This window comes from Monopterus albus, unplaced genomic scaffold, assembly GCF_001952655.1.
Source record: "Monopterus albus unplaced genomic scaffold, M_albus_1.0 scaffold3.1, whole genome shotgun sequence".
In the NCBI taxonomy this organism is placed as follows: domain Eukaryota; kingdom Metazoa; phylum Chordata; class Actinopteri; order Synbranchiformes; family Synbranchidae; genus Monopterus; species Monopterus albus.
This window is the reverse complement of record NW_018127883.1, coordinates 1293493-1311515: the sequence shown is the minus strand read 5'-3', so window position 1 is coordinate 1311515 and position 18023 is coordinate 1293493. Positions and strand designations below refer to the sequence as shown.

Here is an 18023-nt window from a genome sequence, read left to right as displayed (position 1 = left end):
AAAATTTTAAAATCTATCATGATATTAGATATGACTTTTATACACAGGCCAGTGCAAACATGGATTGAATCCACATAAACACACTCATGCACATAAATGCATGTACCTTTGGCTTGTCATACATGAATAAATTATCCTCCTTTGTGCTCATCATTTCTAACAAACAAATCAAAACCTATTTTCTTCCTCAGTCTGAATCAATCAACTCGACTCCCATCTCAGAAAAATTACCCTTTTATTACAAATGGGAGTTCAAATAACATCCAGAGTCTCATTTCAATGGAGCAATCTTTCAGTTCAAGTTTCTCTGCCATCAACAATAGCACCGTGATTGATATTTTTTTTCAAGAGAGATATAATGATGCTGAACTGATTACCCGATTGATTACTTGTTTTGTCAACAAGCCTGGAAGCACAGCAACTCTAAACCAAAGCTAGGCTGCAGATTAGTGAAGGGCTGTATTATTACAGAAGAAATCAAATCAACTGGCCTGTGACATAATGAGCACACAAAATAAATCTTTCAGTAAATAGGTGTGTATGAATGCACTTTACACACATTTGCCAAGGTGTGTGACAGATGCAGGAAAGACTACATCACCTTATAAATGCCTGCTCCAGAGGGGCTGGGTGGAGGTTTGCGTTGAGGTGTGGGCCTGTAGGTGGACTGAGTCTTGATGGGGCTGGGTCGCCTGTTGGCCTCCACAGATCTAGGAACACGACAGAACTACTTAAAAGCCTTGAAAAACCATTTTGTGAGGTGAGGGGATTTCACGTGAGAACACTATTTTCTGCTCAAGTTGAAAGAAATTTGTTAGCAGATTTATGTATTTGTGTCTTTGTCCTTGCTTTAATTCCTGACTTCAAGCAATGCATGTCTGTGCGCTGACCAGAGTTTAACATTTTAGTCAAAATGTGAAGACCACTGGTGTGTGGTTTATGTTGCCAGATCACTGCCAATCCAATATTATCACACATTCCAGCACAGTCCTGATGGAGCCAACCGGCCATTTTATCTAAATGATTTTTTTCTATAACTTTGATTCTTTCTATTTTAGCCAGGTATAATAATCCCCAGAAATAATACTTTGACCATGAATTAAAACCTGTTAAAAACTAAATATGATTAAGTGAGGGAGTGACAGCAGTTTTTGGTAAAGCTTTATTTTCTGTCTGTAATTTCCCAATGACTTTCAAAGAGGTTTCTTAAAAAGTCCTTTGTAATTTGCTACTAATTATTGGGGAAAGATTAATTTCCTTGAAAAATATTTGCTTCTTATGGTTTAATACTGGAAACCGATTACATTCCTGACTGGTCACAGCTGAAAGTGTACAAACTGAACACAATCTCTATTTTCCTTTATATCTTATATCTTGAAAGTCATTAAAGAAATATCAGTTAGGAAATTATGGACCTTTAAATCCAAGTGTTACCATTTAAAAACGTGGTGCTAGGGTGATGCTTTATTCATATTTGCATCATAAATCAATCCTATAAGACAAACTGCACATTTGGAAGTTAAGAAATGTTTGCACTCAAACTGGCTGACAGGACAAGAAAAATCTTTTCTCTACACAAAAAAACAAGCATTTAATTAGTTTGCCAAATGTTTGCACAGCTGCCCAGGTACACGAAATAATAATATTCCCCTTTACTTGATGTTAAACCAATAGTTTTTTTTTTGCTGCCGTCTAAACAGCCTTACAAAATGTCAAAAATGTCACCGTGCCAAAATCAAACTTTGTCAAACTGGTTTTCTGTTCTGCTTTGTGTAGAGACACGTCACCTGAGTTTCTCCAAGGTGCTTTTCTTGTTGGTGAAGAGGAGGCGCACCAGAGTCTTCCTCTTCAAAAAGATGATTATAGAGGCTACCAGAAGGCCAAGCAGGGTAACCATTGTTGCCACAGTAATGACCATGCTGTCGGCTGATGCCATATATGACAACACGCACATTAATACACACACGCGCACATCTACAGCACAGAACAATGACAGGACATAACGCAAAGGCCGTTACAGTCGGGCAACCTTCAGTAGAATAATTTGTGAATCACATTTCTCTGTTCATTTCTGTTCTTCACTAAGTACAAACATTTATTCTTTGTCTTTTAAGCCTACAGACTGCACAGTGTATTGTGTGACTGGGTGAAAAGGGAGTTCTAAAAAGTTGTACTCCAGTCCAAACCATGCATCAATCTAGTAATACAAAAAAAGTAATGTACAGGGTGCAGCTGCTGCAGCTTGTTTTTGCTTAGTGCTGTTGTTCCTCTGTCTACATGAGTGAGGAGAGAAATGAAATCATCCTCACTACCTGCCAGTCTGATTGGCCCACTGTCGATGCTCCCACCAAAGCCAGCTTTCTCACAGAACGGAGGGGCCCAATGCGCTTCACAGTGGCAGTTCTTCTTGTTGTTGCACACCTGCAAACAAGCAAGTTTTTCTGTATATTCCACTGATACGTCAGCATTCACAATCCTACCAGCTAAACTCCAGATATAGTACAAATGATGCACTACACTCCACAAAAGGCTTTATTCATAAATAAGCATAAAGTGAAATGGATTATTTTTATAAATAAACTGTGGTTCAGTTTGTCTAAGTTAATTTCAAGATAAGAGAACACTGACTGTGCATATGGGTGTGTCCGTGCAGAAGTGCAAATGTGTGTGATAATAGATAAAACATGTACAATGGAGTATCCATCCTGTAAAGCATCAGATTTCCAGTGCAGAAGTCTGATCCAGGAAGTTTTCCCTGGTGAGGTAACACAGTCCAGCTGTCAGTTGGAGGAGGAGTTGGGGTGCAGCTGTGGGGGATTTACATTCAGCACAGACATACAGTCAAGTGCTTTCCCTGCCTCCAGGCCATGGATACTGGGTGATGGGGTTAAGAGGCCTTGGGGGCTCAGAGAGAGGTTTGATTTGGAGGAGTTTTAACTGTCTATGAAGAGAAATGGCACTCTAATATAATAAGAACAAACACCAGAGCAAATACAATTAGTTAACTTTGTTAAAAGGCATAGCCACTATTATCTGCTGTATCTCTTAGTGATTTAACACTCAAGAAACACAAAATATAAAAGGAAAAGAAGCATCTAAAAATAACCAGTTGGAATGGTAATCTGTCACTGAACGTTATATTAATCTGACTATCTTCAGCTTGTCATATCAGTACAGTCAGAAAAGATCACAGTTCACATGTTGGTATGGGTATATGAAGGTATGAAAGCTGAAAAATGCTTCTAACCTGCTTAAAAAGCAACAAATATAAATACCAATATACCTGAATACAGAAAACACATGCCTAATGAGATGAAGTGAGAAGACTTGGAGACAAGCAATATTCTTTAAACTCTTAGGGTAAATTGCTGCTTTCTCAGTCAGGTCTCGTACTGTATGAGGTGTCTGAGAAAATGTCGACCAAATTGATTTGACAGATGTTTCTGCAGGAGGGTAGATGCACCTCAACTCCACACTCTTAATGGGAAACCATTTTTCTCCAAGTCCAATTCTGTTGCAAAGCCATTTTTTATGTGATTACTTTTGTTGCAGTGAGTCTGTTGATGGGCTAATTTGGTTCAGGGGTGTTTGGTCAGTTACAAGATTGTAAGTTTAAAGAATATACAATGTTAGAATCACAGCTTTGATTTCTCATTACATATAATCTCTGTGCCATAACTGACAGTAAAGATCAGAGTTTAAAACTAACGCAGCCTCAGGTAAGTGCTTGATTCACAGAAGTAAACAACAAAGTAAATAAAACATAAAAGCGTGGCCTGTTGAATTATTGATAAGAGAGAAAGGTGAACATGTCTTGGCAGGAAGAGCAACTTTTATACTGCGACAAATCCACTATTGTGGCTCCCCCTGCAGTGCTGCACTGTATCATCTCTGTACAGTCAAAAGATGACTGACAACACTTAAAGCTGACCATAAATGATGGTGTTAAACAGGATTGATTTAACCTCAGCTGAACAATAAAGACTGATAGTTTAAAACAGGAGCAGCTGCCATAACTCTTAGGCTGCATTGTAAATACTCTGTTGCTCTGTTACTGCATGCAATTAAAAGTCAAAAAGTGACTAAAGAGATAAACAGGCTTGTAACACTTTCACAGGCTATGGTGCATAATTTAACACTAAATACCAAGCTAATAGGTCCTTTGTACTCACCCCACGTCCATTGCACTTCCCAGAGCACTCATGCACACCAAAGACACTAACATTCTGGCACTGGCGATTCAGACACACCTATAATGGGAAGAGCATCACTGAGCAATTTTAAGGGGTACAAAACTGGAAAGCCACTAAAAATAGTCAAGGTGTGTACAGTTCTATGGTGCACTTGGCTAATGTATGTCTTGTATGTGCAACACAAGTTTAGTGTCTGCACCTTAAAGTAGTGTGTTTGTGATCGATACCAGCTGTATGTTCTCCACTCACGTGAAAAACTACTGTTGCAATTTGCCCATCTATAAACAAACAATTGAAATAGGTACACATATAAACCAAACTGAACAGTTTTTCTTTCAGTGTTAGGGTGATTTTCATTTCTCACATCAGGGAAAACATGCAGTGCATCACTCAGGTAGCTGCACCACACAAATCACAACCCTTAATGCAGTACATCAGGCGGAAACACATACAGCGCAATATGCTGTGTCCTTTAAAACCAACAAAAACATCAGAGTGGAAAAGCCTGCTGGTGCTTTTATGCAGAAAATAAAGCTGTTTTGAGCAGCCATTTTTCTGAGTTTGTCACTGTTGTATGGGACAAATGGTGCCAACCTAATGCCCTGATTGGCATGGAAAACAGAAAGCCACAATGAGAAGAGCAAAGGCCCATGACAAAGATCCACTCTCAAGCCATCAATTTCCAGATAATGTGTAGAGCTAACTCATGATTTGGGCCAAGAGACAAGCTGGCATGGCAGGCTGCCATTTAGGACACAAAGGATGCTCAAAGGGGTACAAAGCCCTTTTTGCACCAAGGGCAAGTCCCTTGAGGTTACATTAACATTTTCTAAGCTACTAATTTCAGCCACATTTCATAGGGCTGGGCTTTTAAAAGTTAATGTCATACAGTAGATGCAGAGGTTTGGCAAATGCAACCATCTAGTTGTGAAAACTGCCAAGGGGAAAACACAATTCTCTGAGCCAGTTGTCACAGCTTATACAATAACATCAGTATTACAGGGAATGCAAAGCATCTTGCACAAGTAGATTTATTTATTTATATCAAGAGAGAACCAGAAATGCTAGAGTTAGGAGAGCCCTCAACCACAGAGGTTAAACTTCATCGGCATCATCATCTCATCTGGTGCCATAAAGAAAGTATAGAGCCCAGACGGTACTCCAAATTCTGTATTACTGAGACTCTGGGCAGGGAAGCCAGCTTGTACTGGTGCCATCTGTTTTAAAAATTAATCCCAATATCATCTGCTCTCACAACAGCCATTAATATAGAAGTGAGAGCAGACCTTGCAACCTCATCTAGAGAAATGATTAAGGAGGCAAGTGATCCGGACTGGAGGACTCTTGTTGGTAGAAAATGGCCCTGATGTCACTGGTATGGTAAGAGAGGGCAGCACAGAGAAGGAAAAACATTGACAGGCACCCCTACTGCAATAAAATAACAGGTTTTCATAGTCTCATCACTACTGCAGGACTGGTATTGGACACAATTTTTTTGATACAGTGCAACTGTATAGTCTTTGATGCCACAGGAGCTGATGATGTAGCGGCAGCAGACACACAGGATTCCATTGGCACCGTACTTTTTCAAATAGCAGTGCGGCATCTGTGCTTTTTTGATTTCATTTGGGACTCTACTGCTTCAATTCCATTTACCTAAGTGTAAAACTTTTTCATCTCATCTTGCAAGTTGCCTCAAGATCTTCGCAGCTAACCATTCCTGGTATCCTACTTTTCACCTTAGAGCCAAATGTCCTTAATTTGCATCCCCATCCCCCAATCTTACTAGCTCATTCTTACTCGTTTCCTTTTGCAGAAAATATGGGACAATATATTGTACTGATACTCACCATGCCATCTCCACACTTTGTACCAGCCAGAACCAGTCCAGGGTCTGGCATGTCATCACCCAGGTAAACATGTGTTCCTCGACACAGAATACGCCCTCCTTCTTGTAGCGGGATGTTGGTTTCAATGGACACAGCATTTGTCCCGATCACTGGCCGGTTGGCTCCTCCCTGACACTGAATTTTACCACACTTTGCGTCCCTGCATACAACACGCAAGCATTAAAAACATAGAGTAAAACAGCATTAAAAAGCCTAAAACATAAAGGCCTGTCAATCACAGACAGAGATAAGGAGCTGTAGAAGATGAAAGACAGCTGAAGAGAGCTGCAGCACTTCAATTCTCAAGCCATTAAAGCAATTACATCGATTAACAAAGAGCTTAATTCAGAAGATCTTCAGAACAATTAGCTGACAAGAATAGTATGAAATGACTCATGAATACTTTCTAAGCCTGTAATTAGTGCCTATCTGTCTCAAATTACATTTTTCACCGATGTAAACTTCTGATCACATGTCAGATTGCACAACGTGATGATGATTGCTAATGACACCACTTAAGCTAATCAGTTGTGTTTTGCACAGTAGTTTCTCAGGAGCTCTACCACATCAGTGCAGCTGCAGAGTCTTACCTTGCATCGCATTTGGCAAAGGAGCCTTTGGAGTCCTTCCCACAATTCCCATAAGGATCCCCTGCAGAGTTGACTCTCTCGAAGCAGATCCCAGGGGCAGGCTTGGCTCCTACACACAAAAACAAAACAAAGACAAGATAATTGTCAAAATGAAACAAGGGATTCCCTTATTACTTACAACTATGTACATGGTCCAACTTATCTTTATCAAAAGATTTACCTGTTCCCCACAGGGTGATGCATTGTTGCTCATGTGTCTGGCAGATACCATTGTAGCAGTAGCCTTCGACATTGTGGCAGGCATGTCCATCGTGCAGATAAACGTTGGCTGGGCAGTGAGGGCTGGCACCAGTACAGAACTCTGGCAGGTCGCAGGAGTTACTCGATTCTCGACACAAGGTGCCAGCCAGTTTCAGCTGTACACACATGAAGTTTAGTACAGTAAACCCTTTCAGACATCTAATCACTATATAATTTGTGTTTTATCAGCTTGGGAATATTGTGTTTGTTGATATTTGAGACTTTGGTGAAAATCAGATCACATTTCATGAACAATTTATGCAGAAAACCAGGAAATTGCAAACAGTGTCATTACTTTTTCTTGCGACTGTATATACAGTACAACAAAAACAGTAAACGACACGAGGCTCTAGCTTAGGTAGGACACTGTACATTACTGATGTCACAGCATGTCTCCTGCCATGGAGGTCAAACATGCTTTTGTGTAAAGTACAGAAAAGGACTCATTTGCTCTCAAATGAAGGTCTGAGCAGACGCATGAGCAGTGCATTTAATCATCTTCAACAAATGTTTTTTTTTCAAAGGGAGGACATACATATGAAATACTAAGAAAAAAGCGGTCCTTCTAGACCCCTCCCTTCTTGGATCCTTTTAAAAGCATTGATCTCTGAAAGAGCAATGCTTTAAAAATAGTATGAGTAACTGTTTAACATTTTTGGCTATTAGAATGGTACGAGTGCATTTAAACTGGCCTACACAAAAAGTCCTACCCTGCAGTCTTCACAGCACTGTCCATGAGCACACACAACATCTCCCTTGAGGGTGCACGTGGTAGCATTGCAGCATGGGTTCACACATTCCTAGGATAATGGAAAGCAAACAAAATAGTTAATACATGGACCTGATCACTGCTCTGTCAGTTGGTTCCTGTCAGATCACTTCCAGTGCGACAACTCCCATTTTACTTATCCTGAATAGGACACCTTTGAGTGAAGACATTAATGAAGTTCATGTGTTTAGGATTTGGGAATTCTCTAGACCTCCGCACTTGTATAAAGCAGAATGTGCTTAATGCAATGTGAGGGCTGAGAGCCAGAGGAGATAAAAGATAGCGATCAGATGTAACATTCAGGAGGGGATGTGTTAAGATCTTCAATTGAGATTTCATGCAGATAGTGGGAAGATGTGGCAGAGTTTGCTACTAGAGAATTGTGGACAGGAGTGGGAGGATTGCAAAGCCCTTTACATGCAAAGATTGTAGCCCCTTCAGCACACATCAACAAGATCAGTTGGCTGCTGCAGGAAAAAGAGAAGAGGAGATTGGATATGGGAAATGGGAGTACTGTTGTAAAAGACTTCAGGGAGATGTTGGGATGTTTATCTTTTATTAGATGCCAAAACACATCAGCTTTGTTTTCCAAGTAGTGTCATGAATCATACTATAACACAGAAAACAACTCCAAACGTTTATTTTCTCACATCGTGGTTGTTTCTCGTGTGAGGCTCTAAGGTAATGAGAAGATGTGTTCAAAGAGGGTTTTATGAGTCTCTTGGCCCATTGTTTGGAAAGGAGAGAACATGTTGCTTTCATCTCTCTGTTTAAGTGGGCCAGCAAATCAAACAAGCAGACCCTCTGTGGTGACACCGTGGAGGTTACGGGGAGCAAGCTGGCAGAAATGGAGTTGGCACGTGTACTTTATGTTATACAGTTGGTTCATCGGTGGTCAAACACGCTGACTCCACTAAAATACAGCCCACAGTTGCTTCTAAATAATAGAAAATACAGTCATAACATCACTTGACTAAATAATCAAACAGGCTGCTGAGTCAGTTAGGTTTAAAGTGAACAAACAAGACTTATCATACTCCAGAAAGTAAAGTCTTTCTCCAGAAACAGTTCTCTAGTTCATCAGGATTAGGAATGGGCGATGGAAGCTGGCTCCATTTTGGGTCTTGTTTCTAGTTGGCAACATACCAGGAATTGATACAGCACTAACATCTTACAGGATCTTTTTTCTCTCCCTCTACATTCAGATAATGTTAGCAGGCTTATATCAGCTGGTGCTGGCCACTGCTTTCACAGGTCAAAGTGACAATCACACCTGCTTCCTACATGCAACTCTCACTTCAATACCCATGGCACAGTACTGTACGTGTGATCGAGACAAAACGTGTGCATGAGTGGATCCATGCATCAGAGCATGTCCACTTACATTTTTGGGTGGCACAGCCAAAGAAAACTTATTTCAGCCTCAGCCCGATTACACTGTTCATTATTCCTTTTGTCACCAAGTTGAACAGCGGTTGAACAGGCAGGCTGTTAGAGACCTGGTCAGCACAAGTTTGATGTAAATATGACCGTTGTCTTGGAGCCTGGGGCGATTTGTTGAGCTTTTTTCAAACAGCACGTTTTTAGTGCTTTTAAAAGCCACAAAACAATGTCAGTGAAGGTTGAGTTGTGGTTTATTTAAAGAGGGTCTGAGTGAGCTGTTGACACTTTCAGTGGTTCTGGATGACTACTTACAGAACAGTTACCATTATTTTTCAGACAATGGGTTTTGTAGGGGAAGTGTCAAGTTAGAAAAGGGCGGGTTTGGCCTTTCTGCCACATGATTCATTTCGGACATGGATTCACTCCACAGGAGCAGATACAGATGAAGGCATTTGCTTTTGAACCTTACCTCTGGCTCCCCGCAGTCACACTCCTCTCCCTCCTCCACATAGCCATTGCCACACTTCTGTCCACCATAGAGCACCTTGACCTCAGGCATGTTGTACAAACACATGCCCACACCTTTCTCCAGACTGGCAGCAAGGTCCTTCTTACTGCATGTACTGAACACTGTTGGGAATGGATACCTGTAGGAAGAATGGAAGTATAACACTGACTGAAATGAAGGAATGAAGAGACATTATAACTTTCACAGATTTGCCCAAGACACATAAAAAACCCTGCTCTGTGTGTGCTTTTACTATTCAGAAACCAAAATGATCTCAAGAACAGTGACCTCAGTCATTCAGCTGAGCCAGAACACAGACATTTTTTCCTGGATCCGTTGTTCAGTATGCTCCTATTCGAGGCCTTTTCACACAAATTTAATGGTCTACTGACATCATATGAGTCTCCAGTTCAATAAATTTTCAATCCTACTCAATATATAAATGGGCCATCAAATGTCCAGAGAAACATTTTCTCAGACAACTATATTTTCAAGAGGCATATCCTGGCTAGAGTGGCACAATTTAGGGACTTAACTGCAGGGACTATGATGAGGGGTATGTTGGTTGAGGGTGGCTGGTGTGTGAGATTGTGTATATGTGGAAAATTGATATAATAGCAAGCCTGAAGCCACATAATTTCTACAGCATGAATCTCACTCCCTGGTATTGCTTACCTGGAGTGTTGACTAATGTCCAATTTAGTTTGAAAAGAAATTGGATTTCATATTGAAAAAGAATAAATGTTATGACTTTAAAGATGAAACTGTGCAACATGCCAATAACAGCTGTGAAGCCCAAGGGAATGGTCCATCTGCTACACTGAGCTTCTTTGAGTCTAAGAACCAAGGGTCAGAAATAAACAAGGAAAGCTTGAGCGAAAAAGAGAATGACAGAGCAAAAACAAAAAATAATATGAGGACAAGTAAGAAGGACAATACAAAATCGGACACAGTGATGACTGAAACAGACCACAAGAAAGGGATGGACAAAGGGATGGAAAACCATTTACAAAGAGAAAAGATGAGGAATGAAATAATGGACCGGACAGAAAAATGGCACACTATGGCTGCTAAACTAGGGGTGGGACCAGAGGGAAGGCCAGGTGTGGCAGGAGGCCCAGACACAACTGCAAAGAGATGCACAATGACCAGAGAGTGATGCAAAATGACCACAGAGCAACAAAAAAAGAGGAATGAAATCAGGGATCAGACAGAAATTGGCTTGCTGCTTAACCAGTGAAGTGGCAGAGGCCCCAAAAATAACCACAGACAGCTGCAAAACAATAAAATGACTCAAAACGACCACAAAATGAGTCAAAATGCATACAAAATGAAGCAGTTCAAGTGTCCTGCCCCTATGCAAGTAAGAGGGGTGGGTGGGCCGTCTGTTGAGGAGCCCGTTGTCTCATAATCTGTCCTCTTGGCTTAGGAGTTGCAAATAGCAGCTATGTATTTATATTATTTCATATTCGAATATTTAAAGCTGCTCCTTTATTATATTAAAAATCGTGGTTTTAAATGTGAGCTTTAACAAATTTTTACTCCAGTTACAGATGTGCTCTCCTTTACGCACGCCCACTTCAACCTTCTTGAACACTGACAGTATGAAACTAGCCACAGGACATAGAGTACTACAAAACAGTGGCTGACAGCAGTATAACCAAGCCTTGACCTCATACTCCGTGCAATCTAACTAACAAGAACGGAATTACAAAAAAGCTGCCACAGACAAGCAGGCTTTGGGGGTGAAATGACTCTTACATGGTGGGACATAATCTATAGTTTCAAAACAAGGACATGGAGGATGCGGGGTGGCAGGGAGGATTGGCTAGCAAACAGGATTGGCAGACGTGGCACAGGGAGAGGCAGCTGGCATCATATGTTTGAAAAGATTGACTTCAGACAGAAACATGTCACACACGTACTTCTGTAGCAACAGACTGACTGGGATCTTCAAAAGCAGTGAGACACAGAGACTGTCTGCAAAGCTTGCAGCTTGACAGGGCAGATTTGTGAAAATTCAACATTACACAGAATATGTTTGTGGAGCATGTCGGTGGGCAGAGGTGGGGGAGGGATGTATGATGCTTTGCCTTTGCCTAAGGGGGATTTGGCTGCTGCAACTGCATGGATATTTCACTGCTGTTAGCTGGCTATAGTGAAGCTCCTCCTGAGGGGACTGGTGGAAGCATTCAATGAGGAAGAAATGCTTTTTCTGCAAAAGAACACAGATTTCCCCAAAACACAGAGCACAGAAAACATCTGACAGCCACCCTTGAGTGAAATGGCATCACACTTCACACAGACCATCCACCTTTTGAGTGTTGGCAGCTTTCATCTCTCACTGACCAAAAGCCAATCTACCTGTCTCTGTCTGCTCTCGTCTGCTCCCATAATCCACCTGTTGTCTTTTGTTGTTCTCTCTCTCTCACACACACACACACACACACACACACACACACACACACACACACACACACACACACACACACACACAGTCAGAAAGAGCTTTGCTGCCTTGTGCATGAGAACCGTGCACGATATCAAGGAGAGACACACTATGCAGATCAAGTGGACAGAATGTGCATGAGGGGTAAACAAAGTAGTTTTTTTTTAATAAACTGATATTAATAGTAAACGTTGGCACACTGCAGATTTCTTCATTGTTTTTTAAAATTAAAAAAAAAAAAAAATTAAGCCAATCATGAAAAGTGTTAGTAGCATCCAGTGGATACATGTATTGAAGACATGGAGCATGAATGCTATTGCTAGTCAAACTTTGTTTGTCAAAGATTGATTTATCTTCTAAAACACTGATAGTCTGAACAAAACACACTTCATTATCAGAGTTAACTTGTACAACAATGTGTGCAGTATGTCCACTGTGAAATACAGTACTGTGCATCAATCCCTCTGGTTTCATGATGTAAAATAAGAGATGTACACTTCTTGTAAATGTCAGCTAAAGCTGGCTTACAAAAACAAAAACTAATGCAATTTTATTGACTGGATTTTCAATAACTGAAATGACACGCAGCTTTAAAAAAAAAATAAAAAGTGTTTTGAGTGCTGTTTTTGGAGAAGAGGCCAGAGCATTTACTGGGAGAGAGTTCTTGAGAGTGAGGGGAGTGATGGCCATATTATGTGATGACAAATTGGATGAGGGATAGAGAGCCAGTGGAGGTCATACAGGATGGAGGTAATGTGGTCATGGTACGAGACAAAATAGGAAGATTGGCGGAAGAGTTTTGGACATACCAGAGTGTATTGAGGAGTTTTGAGGGTGAGCCAATGAGGATACTGTTTGCAGTGATTGAATCTGGATGTAATATACCAGTCTTCAGGTTGGCACAAACAGCGTGTACTGCTTTGTGAGTCAAATTTAAAATTGAGTAAAAACCATGCTGTCCTGCTTGGTAGTGAGAAGAATTCAGTGAAAACAAGAAAACAAAAAAGAAACCTGTCATGTTTAACCTTTGGCAAAAAAAATGTCTTCATGCAGGACTCCTATAGCTCATAGCAAGAGGTTTCATCCACCCACTATCTATACCGCCTATCCTGAATAGGGTTGAGGGGGGCTGGAGTCAATCCTAGCTGTCACTGGGTGAGAGGCGGGGTCCACCCTGGACAGGTCTCCGGTCTATCACAGGGCTGACACTTAGAGACAGACAACCACACACACCCACATTAACTCCTACAGTCAATTTAGAGTCGCCAGTCAACCTAAACTGTATGTCTATGGACTGTGGGAGGAAGCTGAAGTACCCGAAGAAAACCCATGCAGGTACAGGGAGAACACACAAACTCCACACAAAAACACACCCAGGCAGCCGGAGCTTAAATCCAGATCTTTATAGCAAGAAGTTGACTGAACAAAACATTTTAAAAAGCTGTTCTAATCAATGGTAGCTTGTATGCAAATAAATTTGTCTTCCTCCATTTTAATCACAACTAGATTTAAAGAAGTGCAGTATTTAACAGCAATTCAGTGAGTTGTAAGAAATGAAAAAGCATGGACATCAACAACCATGTTCACACCATCAGGAACAATACATCATAAATCAGCGTTAAATTACTGCACACCTCAGAACAGAGTGTATTATCACAGCTGAGACCACACAGCTGCTCTGCTGTCCAGGAAATTAGCCGAGCAAAGTGTGTAGGTTTCTCTGGATAATCTTAGTGTAAAGCCTCTCACCCTCTTCGACTGTAGTTTCCTGGGGTGGAACTAATGTGGATATGCACAACAGTTAGACAAAATCTAATAAGTCAGCCCCTTTTAGCTGTTTTTTTTTATTTTTGTTTGAAAGAAAAATGTGTCATTCACATAGCAAACAACACACTGGTAAAGACAACAATCTCAACATTGTCATACAGTCTCATCTCTGAGGCTGATAGAGGAAAACATATGGTGCCATCTCACTGACTGGCAGTAACAACCCTTCAGCACAGTAGATTGTCCATGTCCTCTTGTCTGTAATTGGTCCTTAAATCAAAATTAAAATGGTGTACTGTGTATTAGACAAGTTATACATTTTGTTACAAAAAACAGTTTACATTTTCCTTTAGTAATATAAAAACTAAATTACTTGATCAAATTCGACAGGATGTTTGAAAGGATTCAGATTTGATAAGCTGATTCACAATTAGATTCAGATTCAAAATAATGCTATCAGACTCCATTGCTATATGAAAGGTTTGCAGGCTCTCTGACTGACATCAAGCTGTCTCTGTTGCTCTTTAAGCTGCACTATGGACTGATGTACTTAGTCCAAGCTAAGCAGGACAGACATGTCTGACCTTTCAGCAAATGTTAGGCTGCAACACTGGCAGGGACCTATGGTGATTAAGTAGCGGGAGGAAGAGCAAAACACAAGCTAAATTTACTGCCTACATTTACGCACGACCAGCCTCCCTCCTTCCCACAGCAGAGTGTCTTTCGATAAAACCAATTTGTACCTTCTCCCTTCACATGCACTCTGGTATTTTGACAAAATAGCCTAAGCAGTGCATTCTCCATGTATAATGACACAAATAAACACAGACAAAAACACTTATTCTAATGCTAAGGCTTTTCAATGGGCCACCTGAATGCGATCAGTGAAAGGGAACAAATTTTTTTTTCTTTGCTTGACTACCTATTTCCTTCTCTGTTTTCCTGTATATTCTATTATATATTAAGTTTGTATTCACAAAATACAACTGCATTATTTTGCATGTCTTTTTTTTTATTTGCAGTATGATTAGATTAATTGTCAACATGTGTTTGCAGTGTGGGAGGAAACCAGACCACCCAGAGAAAACCCACACAAGCACGGAGAGAAGATGTTTCTCTCAGGCTGCAGTGCTGATCACTGTCACCCTGGAAGAGGAGCCTCCCTCAGACCTCACCCATTCTCCCCACCCACAGTTTTCCCCCCTACCTCCCTTCCTCTCTTTCAGCCACCTCCTCCCTCCCATCATCCCAGGCTCAGGATCAAATGCTGGGGTGATGTGCTTATTTACACAGTGGAATAAGTTGCAGTCATGCACATCAGTTGCACAAAGAGCAATACAGCTACACACCAATCAACCAACCTTTAATCTATGAATCTAATCAAATTCACCACAGAACACTACAACAGGCTAAAGGCAACGAGAGTCACAAGCTCCCTCATCTTGTCTTGACAAAATATTCACCTCTTGGCTTCACTGTACAGCCACAAACCCCTTCTGGGCTTCACCTTTCTTCCTGGTTACACACTGTACAGAAACAGGAAAGAACTTTTGAGTTTTCTCTCCGTGTTCATATGATGCAACGATTAGCTCAACTTCTAAAAGCATCAGCTTCAAAATGTCCATGAAAACTTAGTTCCTCTCTTCTGTCCCTCAAACTTCAACTTGTCGTTATGACACAGCTCTCATGTGACCAGTCTTTATGGCTCATACACCTGTCACAGTCATCCATGCGTACACAAATAATTCCTTGATTATCATCTTTCTCCTGTTTGTCTCTCAGTCTCCCCTTTATCTCTCTTGGTGTTTCTCCTCCTGCTTTGCCACAGAGGGAGATAAAAGACAAATAAAACCTCTGCTTCCTCGCACCGCCTGTCTATCCAGACATAAAGCACCTCTCTGTGGATCTCTTGCTGTGTGCCATGGCCCTGATTACAGCTGGCAGTGTCACTGATAATCACGTCATTTAGATGCCGCCTGTCCTCTCCTCCATTAGTAAGCCTAAGCTGAGAGTATCCCAAACACACAAACAAGTTACACTACTTTACAATGTCTTTAACATTCTGAAGGCATTTGGGCTGAGGGTCAAAGGAGGCTGCTAATATAAAAAAAAGAATCAGAAGTGTGATGAGAAATTAGTTCTAGATTGGTTTGTGAAACAATTAGTTTTGTCAAAAGAAGACTGTGAATTCAAGCCGATAGTTCAAGAAAATTCAACTTGGGAAATAAACAGCTAAGTCAAGCTGGAACTTAGATAAGTTCATAATTCCCACCTTTCAAGCTGGCTCAGAAATGCCAAAATCATCTAGGCAGCAACACTGTCTTGACAGTTATCACTCACACTTAAAGCTGCAGTGAATAATGCTCAATGCACAGTTAAAAGATTAATAATTAAATGGGGAAATATTGATACTTGGAATTGGCATATCAACACAAACCTGCCAGGCAAAATGTCACCACACCACAGGACATAGATTTATCCCACACCCTTTACTTAACAGAGGAGCACGATTCAGAAGGATAGTTCACTCTCTGACCTATTAGTGACTGTGCTTCATTAACCTATTCTGTTAGAAAGAATTCAATGACCAACTCATTTAGATCAGACATTTTTCCAAACTCTCTACATGACATCATCAGATATCTATGTCAAGGTAAAGCAAAGTCATTCATGTCAGTACACTGACTGCTTATTTAAAAAAACTACACAGCAAAAATGCAGTGGTGCTTGGTGTGCATTATGCATTTTTTTTCTGTGAAATAAATTTTGTAGCATGTCAACAGCAGGGTGAGCTCAGTGTTGCCAGCAACTGTACAAAGACGCACAGCTTTTGACAGCTCCCCTGCCACTCCCTTTTTTCTATTTGGTTAGTAAAAGGTCATATTTATTAATCTTTTATGGGACAATTCTGGTATATAGAAATTATTTATGTGTTTTTTTAGCATTAAAAGACAGGCTCACCATTTTTCCAGCCAGTCTTATAACAGCTTGGTGACCATACTGTACTGTGCATACTGAACATTATAACAAGTTTAGCTTGCTGTAATCATTCCTCCTATCCATACTGGCCATTAAATGTTTGGTTCCTAGTGCGCGTTCAATGCAAGTGATGCGGGACAAAATTAAACTGAATATCTAAATCTAATCTGAGGCTTCAACAGGCTGAGTTTGATGTTGGTGTCTAGGTGGGTTGATGAAAATTCAATAAAATATATTTGAATAATTGTATTAACTGTGTATTTCACCCGTTTATTTCATGGTGTTAAGGAATCTATCCTGACCACGTTCTTCCGTGACTTGCAGGACCCACCATCATAATAACCAGACTGGCATCAGACCAAGGGTGAAATCTGGTATTGTGCTGGGGGTTCATCTTATCAGCTTGCTGTTTACCAGCAGTCACAAACTCCATCACTTGCAGCAACACTGTTATCTCAGTGACCCAGGCAACATGAGTAGAATGCTAGAACAGCTGCTTAAGTCTCAGTCCAAAGAGTGTTTGTGCGTCTGTGAGTCCTTCCTCATCCATAAACAATGAAGCATCATATGCAAATGAAAACAATCCAATGTGCAACTGGTAGAGCTTAATTTTGTTTGGTCAGGTGTGAAGAGATACTAATTTATTCAGAAAAGTTACACTGATAAACATTTTAGTCTCATAGCTGTGTGAAACGGGGCTTTAAAGGGGTGATTGTTTAATGGCTTTAAACCAATGCGCCCACAACAAAGAGAAACAATCCTGATTTTAAATATTTGTCTGAGCTAATGTTTTTAAATCTGTTGCCAACTTCAGTCCAAAACTACAATCAGAATACACAGTGGTTAAATACTAATAAAAAAGCCAAACCCTGCCCTTTGTCACCGGTTCTGTTCATTATTTTTATGGACAGAATTTCTAGGCGCAGCCAGGGGCCGGAGGGAGTCCAGTTTGGGGACCACAGGATCTCGTCTCTGCTTTTTGCAGATGACATTGTCCTGTTGGCCCCATCAAACCAGGACCTCCAGCGTGCACTGGGGCGGTTTGCAACCGAATGTAAAGTGGCTGGGATGAGAATCAGCACCTCCAAATCCGAGGCCATGGTTCTCAGTCGGAAAAGGGTGGCTTGTTCCCTTCAGGTTGGTGGAGAGTTCCTGCCTCAAGTGGAGGAGTTCAAGTATCTTGGGGTCTTGTTCAC

The 18023-nt window shown here is 40.9% G+C and overlaps 1 protein-coding gene across 3 annotated transcripts in view; it reads right to left on the bottom strand.

Annotated features, from left to right (window-relative positions):
- adam12b (ADAM metallopeptidase domain 12b) overlaps positions 1 to 18023 on the bottom strand; it is a 72194-nt gene that overhangs the window by 8524 nt on the left and 45647 nt on the right. For 2 of the 3 annotated variants that reach the window (XM_020604391.1, XM_020604405.1), the window contains exons 12-20: positions 9594 to 9771; positions 7683 to 7772; positions 6893 to 7088; positions 6673 to 6781; positions 6044 to 6242; positions 4173 to 4250; positions 2313 to 2421; positions 1788 to 1974; positions 602 to 710 (exon numbers count right to left, since the gene is read on the bottom strand). In XM_020604391.1, coding sequence (XP_020460047.1) covers positions 602 to 710; positions 1788 to 1974; positions 2313 to 2421; positions 4173 to 4250; positions 6044 to 6242; positions 6673 to 6781; positions 6893 to 7088; positions 7683 to 7772; positions 9594 to 9771 — 1255 coding nt within the window. The remainder of the gene's footprint in view (positions 1 to 601; positions 711 to 1787; positions 1975 to 2312; positions 2422 to 4172; positions 4251 to 6043; positions 6243 to 6672; positions 6782 to 6892; positions 7089 to 7682; positions 7773 to 9593; positions 9772 to 18023) is intronic. The other variant, XM_020604397.1, reaches the window with a different exon arrangement.